The sequence below is a fragment of the Fragaria vesca genome, linkage group LG4, assembly GCF_000184155.1.
Source record: "Fragaria vesca subsp. vesca linkage group LG4, FraVesHawaii_1.0, whole genome shotgun sequence".
Lineage (NCBI taxonomy): Eukaryota > Viridiplantae > Streptophyta > Magnoliopsida > Rosales > Rosaceae > Fragaria > Fragaria vesca.
In genome coordinates, this window is record NC_020494.1 from 16,094,443 (window position 1) to 16,105,353 (window position 10,911).

The 10,911-nt window shown below is 38.4% G+C and overlaps 1 protein-coding gene and 1 non-coding gene across 2 annotated transcripts; one reads left to right on the forward strand and one right to left on the reverse strand.

The window, feature by feature from the left end:
• The first annotated feature begins 1,328 nt into the window (after positions 1–1,328).
• LOC101302827 lies at positions 1,329–6,720 on the forward strand. The gene is made up of 4 exons (XR_184513.1): positions 1,329–1,426; positions 1,592–1,659; positions 2,596–2,679; positions 6,307–6,720. It is a non-coding gene; the product is annotated as an uncharacterized LOC101302827 (transcript).
• Positions 6,721–6,944: 224 nt separating this feature from the next.
• Positions 6,945–10,486, reverse strand: LOC101311088 ((-)-germacrene D synthase-like). The gene is made up of 8 exons (XM_004298250.1): positions 10,319–10,486; positions 9,894–10,176; positions 9,399–9,771; positions 9,016–9,237; positions 8,772–8,916; positions 8,391–8,601; positions 7,308–7,342; positions 6,945–7,202 (listed from the first exon to the last, which is right to left on the reverse strand). The coding sequence occupies exons 1-8, from the start codon at positions 10,484–10,486 to the stop codon at positions 6,945–6,947; spliced, it is 1,695 nt and encodes a 564-aa protein (XP_004298298.1).
• Positions 10,487–10,911: the final 425 nt, after the last annotated feature.

The following is a 10,911-nucleotide window of genomic DNA, read 5'->3' on the forward strand; positions in this document are numbered from 1 at the left end:
TCTTCCTAACTTCACCATAAACCAATATGTTTCAAAATTTAACAAGAAATTATCAATAATTCTTTTTTCTTGGTGTTATTTTGTGTTAGTTATGTCAAAATTGAAATGTTAATTTCCTTCCTTTTGTATTCCTTATTTCCTTATATTATCAAATGATCTTTCATATGCTACAACTTGTGTATGTTCTATCCTTAGAGCCAAAACAAGTTAATTGTTGAACACAAAAAATAATCGGACCCCCCTTACCTTAGAATCCTGGTTCCGCCCCTGATCGCAATAGTAGTCGACTAGTCGTATACAAACGCTTGGTTATAACCCTCTATACAAACGACTAACGTGCACTTATTAGATAAGGCTGGAGCTACTTTCCTGCATGCATATCTATGATATGAAGAACCACATTTCTTAGAGACTAACGTGCACGTATTAGATACGGCTGGAGCTGCTTTCCTGCATGCCGCTATGATATGAAGAACCACATTTCTTAGTCAATGTAATCGCAATAGTAGTCGTATACATTTCTTAGAGACTAACGTGCACTTATTAGGTAAGGCTGGAGCTAATTTCCTGCATGCATAGCTATGATATGAAGAACCACATTTCTTAGTCAATCTAATCGCAAATTCGCAATAGTAGTCGACTAGTCGTATATAAACACTTGGTTATAACCCTCTATACAAACGACTAACGTGCGTTTCATGGATTTTAGGGGTAAGGAAAGGCAAGTTTCCTTTTCTTTGTTTAGGAAGCACAAGAAGCACTTTCCTACAAGTGGGAAAATAGAAGGGAAATTTGTTCCACTCCCAACACAAGGGATTCATTTTCCGGTTCCTGGCATTAATTGCGAGTTTTTTGGACAAAACTACCCCAGCCCAAGAATGACATTGCCAGAATTACCACTACAAGAAAAAGCATGTTTCATAGCACAATACCATAACGTTTTGTACTGAAGTGCTATCAATTGTGGAGCGCAAATATATCCATAGCGTTTATAATATATAAACGCTGTTGAAGGAACATAAAACATGAAAACACGAGCGGGAAACAAAAAAGATGCCCGGGGCTTTAATTTTTGAGTTCAAATTGCGATCCATTTCCCAATATATCAAAAGAAATATCTCTCAATAGGAAGAGCTTCCAATGAGGACCTTATAATGAGGACCAAGTGAGAACTTTCAAATGAATGGTTGGATGATATGCACATGGGAATTAGAAAATATCAATTAAAAGTCAAAAATCTTGATCCAACCGTTCATTTGAAAGTCCTCACTTGGTCCTCATTATAAGGTCCCAAGTCCCAACCCTCTCTCTCTCTCTCTCTCACAGAAAATTGCGATGGGCGTCCTCTCCGCCCTGTGCGGTGGCTCTCAGTCCTCTGCTCCGCCCAAGCGAACCTTGTTCTCTTGCGCCAGTCACGACGATGCTTGTAATTTCTAATCTATTTCTCCCTTTATGTAACAGTCAAATTCGAATTCGATATTGGGCGAGTTAGATTGTTCTCTGAATTGTGAAATTTTGTGAATCTGAAGAGTTAGGATGTATATTAGAGTTTTTTTTTCTATATCTCATGTATCGTTTTTGGTGCGGCTAGTGGTCTGGGCGGCGTCATTGGTATCATTCTCAAAGCCTATGGCTTTCGCGTTACCTGCATCTAAACCGGTATTCTATCTACCCCTTCTCTTCTTACTTTTTCAATCCCTGGTAACTCAGAAATTAAAAGAGTGTATTCTTTCTTTAATAAAAGTTTATTCAATTTCGTTCGAATTGATAAAATCGAAGATTAAGACTCTCATGTACTTGGATTTCGTTCTCTATTAGGTTTCAGGATTACTACTTTTTTGTTAGTTACTTTGCTTTTTTGTCAAAAATATGCAAATCTTGTTTTAATTCATATTCTGGTATCAAGTTTTGTTATGAGGGGAGAGGTACTTTATCCTTTAAACTTCTTTTTCTTTTTATAATACAGCTACATAGTTTACCCACATTAATAATTGATCTTGAACCAGATCAGAACCTTTCACAGGGTGAGGAATATTGATTTTGTTGTCTTGCATTTACTGATCCCTATACTGATCTTTTGATTGATTATGGCATATTTAATTATTTATCTTGACATGTACTACAAAACCTGTAATACAATGCACATGTAGGTATCAGACTATTGGTACTCTTTCAGTTACCTTCTTAAGTTATTGAGCAACTAAATCAGGGTTTCCATTTGCTATTAAAGAGTTCATATATCCGTAACTAACAGAAGGTAGTCTGAGAATTGGCCTGGACTACTGATGCACTTGACACTGAGTTGGAATATAAGTTCTTATACTCTGCTGCTCATATTTCCATTTTAAAGTTTTGAATTAATATGTTTAGTGATCGGCCAGGGAGGCCATGATATTCCTAACCCGTCATTGAATGACTAGATAGTTATGCTTGTATCGGAAGTTCTTGTGCTTTCCATAATTTGTAGGAAACTGAACAGCTAAGATAGAATTGGCAAAAGAAATACTATATATGGAGTGAGGTATTAGCCTGCCTTTCTAGATACTCAAGTTTCTCTCAACTTTGCTTACTATCATCTTTTAACACATGTGGCAGGTCTGTTTCCTTGCAAGGTCTTTCACGGTGCCTGAGAATCATCTTGGCTAGCAAAGTAATTGTTACCATTGGCCTTATAGTCCTGTAAGTGTTCCTTAATTTGAACATAATTGTTTTTTTTTTTTTTTAAATTTATTATTAAGAACCATTGGTTTTAAGGATGTTTAAGGTAACCAGTAACTACTGTTTTAAGGAGCTGCAATGTTATTGTAAGCTATGATGTATATATGTTTGGTATGTGTTGTCACACCCCAAACTCGGTGTCGGTGGTTTCCAAGCACCTGACGCCAAATCCGAGGCGTGAGCAGGAAAAGTAAATGAAAATTTAACAATTTCAAATACTTTTCTCGAAATAAAGAAAATAAAACGTTTACAAATAACAAAATCAATTACAAAACAAAATAGGTCTTGTGGGTTCTAATCTTCTGTAACTCTTCTACTCTTGTACACGTTAGCTAAACGTCACAGATAGACTTCTCGAAAGACGTGTTCGCCTAGAAACCTAAACAAAATTCTATAAGGGTAAGCTTACGCTCAGTAGGGCCAAACCTCTTAAGGTTATTCTTATTTAAGTCGCAAAATCAAGTTATCAAGTAACAAACAATACTTTAAATATAAATAATAACAATTCAATGCATATATGCAAATGAAACTTCCTCCACTCGATTATTGGCTTGTTAGTCCATACATCAAAGACATATGAGGCTACATGTCCCATACCGTGTAGATGTCTTCAATATACGACCTAACAAATCAGTAATATCTAAACTCCAATACCTCTTTTGTTAGTCATCTTGTTATACTCATGGTCTTCCAAACCCGAAACTCGATAAGATCTTTTTATCGATGTCCGCCATCGAAGGGGCCTACTTTCCCTAAACATGTGCACGTGTGGGTTAATCATAGATCTTGGATGCCACATGAAGAAACTCAACTACACAAAATGTATCTATTCTCTATATCTCATTCTCATCTTCTCCACTATCACCAATCTCACTAGTCTCACAATGCATTATGCATGTCAACTAAATATCAATACTTGCATCATAATATCGAACACGTGCTTTTATCGAAAGCAATAACAACAATCATATAAATCACCGATTACACATACTTTTATCGAAAACAATAACAACCAAGAGTTGATCACTCAATGACACACAAAACATTAATTTCAATTATAATCTAAATATCAATTTAAACAAAGGTTCCCCGAGAGACCCTACCTGGAATCCAATCGCTACTTCCGATGCTAGCTAAAATTAATAACTCAGCAACACGCATTTTGAAATCCTTATCTTTCGGCTTCCGGAATCCTGCTACTTGCATACGATCCTCGTACCAAATCTTCATTCAGAGAAAGTCAGCGAATCTCTTCAAGTCAATATGATCAAGTCCTTGAAATTGATAAGGACACCCAAATCCTTATTTCCAATTCTTCTCGCCTTTTCCAATGATTTCCGAATCAAATGTACTCATTTCATTTTATCTTCACATTCTAATTTGTCTTTTGCTCAATGCCATCATCGGATACAAATCGCCCCTTAACTACCAACTCGACTCCAAATCTACTATGGACACCCATTTTCTTATCAACCAAATCCTTTATATTTTGACTCACATATGGCTCTCGACTCCACCATCTTGTCACCAAGTCTCCAGAATCATCATTCAAAGCACAAGGGTTATAATTATGCTTTGATCTCATATTAATACCATGCTGTCCAATTCTCCTTTCATTGAAACCAAGTCGACTTGTTCAACCCAAACAACTTACTTTAACAAAACTGTTCACCCTTCTTTCAACCGGAGACCAAGTCTTAGACATAGAAACCCAATGCTAACCAAACTCTTTCCCAGGAACACAACTCCTTCTAATACTTATAACTTAAGAAAGTCATATTGCATCTCAGCCAAAACACCATCCCAAAGCCTCTCCTCTCTTCTACAAAGTTCAATTCAGTTTCTGAGTAACACATCTTAAACTTCGTCTGACCCAAATTCTCATCTTTCTACCTATCATTAAACCATATGAAGTCTTGAACTGCTCTCAAACTTCCTGAGCAACCCAGCAAGCCAAACTTAGCCTTCCAAATACCCAATTCTTCCATTTCCAAACACACCATGAGCAGTAAACTAAACATAGTCAACCACTGTCCAAAACTCAGATTCTTCAACCCTCATCCAACATGGAATTCAAGCATCTACAATCACTCACAGCAATTTAATATACTCATAGAGCCAGAGATCAACTCCCACAACCACCGTCGCCGCCGTACACAGTGGCCACACACGGCGGGGCACACACTGCCTAAAACCAAATTCTTCATCTCTCAACCAAACCCAATTTCAATTACACAGGAAGGTAGAGCTCGACTAACTGACCAATTTTCATACCTGAGTTGACATCAAAGCTCGCCGGAATCCGTCGAACCCTCACCGGAAAACTCAATACCTTCATCTCTTCGATTCTCCCTCATGCCTGATCATCTGGACAAACAAAAGCACAGAGATGATCTCCAGGTTGAGGTGAAGCTAACGCCACCATCCATGCACGTCGACGCTGCCGGAATCGGAGACTCGCCGGCGAACCCAGCCTCACCTTCTCCACTTCGAATCTCTCTCTCCCGACCTCTTCTGAAGAAACTGAGAACATAGGGAAGACCACGAGGACGAGAGGAAGCTTCCAGTACTATTCACGCTCGCCGCCGTCGCCGGAATCGGAAACACAATCGTCTTCTCTCCTCCTTTTCTCTCTCACCGGAGCTCCACTCTTCAAGCTGGAATCACAAGGAGGATCACGAGGCTAATAGGAAGCCGTAGACACCAGCCTTGCGTCGGGAGGCGGCCGGACGACAGAGGAAAGGAGCTGAGCTCCGTCACTGCAGAGCAGCTCGAGACCAAGTCGGTCTGGGCTTGTACTGATCAGTCCAAACTAATCCCCTGTATATACATACCCAAATCGATGGCCTAGATCTAGCGGCTTAAAAGATCCAACAGTCCAGATCATGTCAGCATTAATTCTATTTTTAATTAAATTTTTTAGATAATATCAAATTCCAAAAATTATTAAAAATAGTTCCGATGTCCAAACGGTACTATACGAACTCGTAACGACCTATACTTTAATCCTATGGGCTCAAAAGATAAAAATCGACAAACTAAAAATTTGAATAAGTTTCGAAAACCATAAAGAATTTAAAGAATAACATAAATTCAAATTTAAATAGCTTGAAAATAATTTTCTTTTCAAAAATAGAAAACCAAATTTCCGAGATGTTACATGTGTCCAGCTTTTGTTTTGGAAAATAGAAACATCCATTTACTATATATTTCTGTACGACCTTTTCATTCATAAGGAAGTTTGCTTTGTTGTTCTGGTAGTCGACAGAAGTCCCCGACAGTCATTTTCCGTCGCCTAAATAGATCTTAGACGATGGATGCAGTGTCCTATACGACGGTTGTGGTTCCGTCGATGAAGACGAACTTAGGCGACAAATTTTTTTATTTCCTGTAGTGGGTGGAATTCTTTTCATTGTTTTCAGAATTCAATCCTTCCTTTCAACAGTTTAGGCGTGATACGTAGAGTCTGATTCATGATCAGTAAGTATGCAGTACTATGTAGAACTCATACATTATCATTCTCTAAAGTACATAGTCAAGTCCATCAGCTGGGAATACAAATTTTGATGAAGACTGCCTTTTGTTCAGGGATTGAAGGCTGACTCAATGAATTAACGAACCTTCATCTACGCATTGTGCAAGGGGTGTTTACGCTTACAAGGTGTGCATCTTTTATTATACAGCAGAGCAATGTACTAATCAGAAAAGGAACTGATTGAAAGAGTTATTGTTTACAAGATCAAGGCCAGTATTGCACCCTGGCAAGGGTGGGAGCTACACTATTGTTGCATGCAAGTTTGCTCGGACTATGAATTTAAACCATTCGATCTGCAATTTCATGTATCAACTATTCTTTGTCTCCTTTCCCTGTATGATTCAAAGATACTACCTCGATACGAAACTTTACATTATAATGGATAATATTGGCCGCTACGTAATCTCTTACGCATTGAGCGGTCGCATCTACATTACATGAAATCATTTAATATATTTCCATTTTCCATACAGATTGCTTATTTCATCACAAAATTAAGTGCTTATATATATATATATCCGACAACCGGTTTCACCTACAGCAAATATTATTCCTCTGGTAACTATAGTAGAGCACACACTGTGTCCCTGTTTGACAGAACTCTGAGGACACTTATTTTACAGCAAATTAGGAGGTCTAAACGAGCCCAGCTTATAGGTTTAAACGGGCACTGGTTCTTTAAAGAGAGAATCTATGAAACCCTTGAGTTGGTATACCTTTCGTTATTATTACTGTAAAGAACTTCAGTAGAACGTGCAAGATTCAAATGAATCTGCAGGGGCTTGGGGATACTATTGTTGGATTGGAGATCGAGCAACTCTTGGTTTAGGTCTTTCCATGCAGCATCCTTTTGCTTAGTTAGCGCGATTTTCGCTTCTTCTTCTCCGACGCCATATTGCTTCATGTAGCATTCTACTGTTGAGGCACCCTGCTCGTTGTTTTGCTCAAACTACATAATAATCAGAATTAAGATACAAGGTCAAGGTTAGATGGTTTCATATATGCCTGAAACACTAGAACAATAATTATGCAACTATTTAAATGTGTAGTGTACCTTGTGGCCAGCCAAGTCGTTGAGGAGTCTGCCAATTAGCGATGTAGCCTTAGAGCAAGTTCACCCGTTGGGTTAGAATGAATATAGTGACCTGGGTCACTTAAGTGACCTGGGTCACTCTAGGTTACTGTGACTGGGCAGCAGTTTCCACCCGTATGAAATGTGAGATTGCTGCCACGTGGCAGTAACTGTTTATTAAATTTAAAAAAACGTTTTTAAGTGTGAATAATCGTTTTATGTATAAATAAATAGTAATTTTTATATATTATATGACATATTAAAATTAATGTTTTATTTTATGACATTTAAGTAACAAGTCAAGCTTAAAAAATACTTTTATTTGATATTGTCTAATGAAAAACACAATCTAAATTAACTAAGCATATATAAAATTAGCTATCAATCCAGTTAATATTTTTTTTAGAAATGCAAAAGAGATGAAAATTCACACAGTATAAATTTATTTATTTTATATATTTTTCTATAAATTTATAAAAAAAAAACCCTAAAAAGAAAAATACTTTTCTTTGGGTTGCCGTAGTTCTTCTCTTTCTTCTCTTTTTTCTCTGCTCTTTCTTCTCCTTTTTCTCTGGGTTGCTGTATTTCTTCTTTGGGCACCCATATTTCTTCTCTGGGCTGCCGCCGGTGAGCACCCATTCCGGCAGCGAGTGCACCAGGCCTCCTCCGGCCTTGGACCAGGCGCGCAACCATCCCGGCAGCCCTCTGGCGTCCTCCGCACGCCCAACCTCCTCCGCACGCACAGCAGCAAGCAGCCCCCTGCCTTGCACCAACCCGGCAGCGAGTGCACCAAGCCTCCTCCGGCCTTGGACCAGGCCTCCTCCCGCGTCGAAGAAAGGGAGGCGAGTGCACCAGGCCTCCTCCGGCGTCGACGTGTGTGGCCTGGGCTGAGGTGGACAGAACTCACCTGGGCTGGATTACTTCTCTAGCCTGGGTCAGTTTGCTCATTTTCTAAGTAACCCAGGTTGAATTGGGGAGCAATCTCATTCATGGGTGGAAGCAAGAAATTTTTGGCTGGGTTACTTTGCCCATGTGGATCCAATCTGGGTTGGATTTTTTTCCCACCGGTGGACTTGCTCTTAAGAATCTTAGGGTCATTTAACATCCAATCCATGGAGTCTTTTGTAACAAGACCTCGCATTCCAACAAAGGCTGTGATTGCCATAGTAAAGAAGGACGTAACAAGTCCATTGGGCATAAATTCATCCATTGTTGGTGTGTATTTTTCCTTCAACCATTTGGCTTCTTGGAAGTAACCCCTAAGTAGAGTTTTGATCTGGGAGAGATTCAAACCACTTCCTTATTAATATTAATATAAAACCTGTTTATTCTTCAAAAAAGAAAAAGAAAAGAAAGAGGCAAACCAAACTATAGGGTCCGATCGATTCCAAATAATTAATTTGTGGGACGTTTTTGTTTAGAAGAATGATTAGTACTGAGACGTACTGCCTCTTTTGCATACTCAATGAGATATAAGTTTCCTTCATCTGCAAGCTTTTCTTCAAATCCTGAGTAGGTATCCAACAATCCCTTATAGCAAACCTCTATACACCGGGGCAATTGCAGTTGATCAACAGCAGAAATGTCCCACCTGATCATAATATATAAATCAATAACCCTATAGATCTTAATAACTAGTTAATTAAGTACTCATGGCATTAATAAACTCGCATCTTAATATAACACAAACCTTTCAATAGCTTCTGTAAAGCGCTCTAGTTCTTCGTATGTGCTGAAGTTATCGTAAACGTCGTCAAGGACTGTCGTTAAAGCAACATACTTGCACACCACAATTCTAGCAAAGTAATATTCAGGTTCATTAATGCATGTCGCCAAACTCCAGAAGTAGGCCTCAACTAACCTGTCTCTTGCAAAAGGTAGCTTGTTTACAAAGTCCAAGTCCTTCCACCACCTGAATGTGAATTCCAAAAGTAAAAGCAATGTAATCAGTAGAAAGCATTACTCAATTTCCTTAATCTTTTATCAGTGTTTAGCAATTAGCATACATATCATAATTAGTTAAGAAATTAATGACAGTTTGTTCATTAACAGTACATAATATGTGTTATTAACCTTGTCGTATCACTTGGTTCTTTCTGATAGACTTTATGTGCTAAGTTGAAATCCAACTTTGCAAGAGTTAACAGAGTTTGGTTGTGTGAATCATCTTCCTCATAGACAGACAAGTAATGCCTGGCTTCTAGCCTTGAAACTCCCTTCCAAAGTGGTTGATACAAGGCATGAGTTACTTGTTTCGACAAAGGGGAGCTCAACCGGGGTGCTGCAGATTCGAGATGGCTCGTGGTGAAGGTTAGTGCCTCTTCAAGTATGTCTTCTCCGTGAACCCTAAGGTGAGTGGCTTCATACAAGCTCAACAGTCCTACTACATGGCTCATAAGATGTTCCTTAAATGTCCTGTTACTTTGCCTGAACTTGTTGAACACATCTACATACGTACATGACCAGCAAATTAATGCATTAGAGTTAGATGCTGATGAAGTTAGTTTAAGTTAGTTCTATGGCGATTATAAATTTGATGAAAAAAGAAGCAAGTAATAGACTCTTTACCGCTTGAAACATTATAGCCTTGCTGTCGAAGCAATCGAAAACGGAGAGCAGTAGTGTAAAGGCCACCATTATTTTCAAGATCTTTACGTCCATAAGAATGATCATGAATGTGTTTCAAGATTGTATCAATCTCATTTTCAAAATGGTACGACAAGCCTAAACGCTGAATGTTATCAACCATGTCTAACATGTGCGAAGCAGGCTGGTTAACTGCAGCCATTAACATTCTCTTCACTTCTTCTTTCAGTCCTTGGACACGTTGGTTGAGTTTGACGTCGACATCCTACATAGGGCAAATTGAAGAAACATATAACAATAATCGAATAATTGGGAAATTTAATATATAATTAGCATTGTTTAATTAATTACTTTAGCTATATATAAAACATACATATATACATACATACATATATTGGTACACATACCATAGTAGAATATGAGAGAAAATGATCGCCCAATAAGCAAGGAGCATAAATAGCACGACGTGGTTTAACATCGAAAGCAGCATGCGGGGTTTGAGCTGGAGATGCTAAAACTTGATGAAGAGCCATTTTGTTTCTAGAACCAGTTGAAGCTACTTGATGAAGAGCCATTTTGTTTCCAGAAACAATTGAAGCTTAGTAATCGAATTTCAGTTATGACAAAAAAAGAAATCGAACTTCAGTTGGTGTGAGTTGAAGTGATTTGGTACTGGTATATATAGTGAATAAGCAAGTGTCTCTGAAGAAGGCCGGCCGCACATGGTAGTCGTATAAATTTCTTAGAGTTGATGTAATCGCAATAGTAGTCGTATAAATTTCTTAGAGTCGATGTAATCGCAATAGTAGTCGTATAAATTTCTTAGAGTCGATGTAATCACAATACTAGTCGGGTTATAACCCTGTACACAAACGACTAACCCTCTATACAAACGACCAACGTGCACTTATTAGAAAGGCTGGAGCTAATTTCCTGCATGCATAGCTATGATATGACGAACCACATTAGTCGACTATAGCTAGTCGTATATGACGTGCAT

What these genes read in the sequence shown, in the direction of transcription:
- LOC101311088 (XM_004298250.1), bottom strand. Translation starts at nt 10,486, where the DNA reads ATGGCTCTTCATCAAGTAGCTTCAACTGGTTCTAGAAACAAAATGGCT. An exon ending in TTGAGTATGCAAAAGAGGCA is followed by an intron (nt 8,602 to 8,771) that starts GTACGTCTCAGT and finishes AATCTCTCCCAG; the next exon opens with ATCAAAACTCTACTTAGGGG. An exon ending in TCTTAAGAGCAAGTCCACCG is followed by an intron (nt 7,343 to 8,390) that starts GTGGGAAAAAAA and finishes CTACATCGCTAA; the next exon opens with TTGGCAGACTCCTCAACGAC.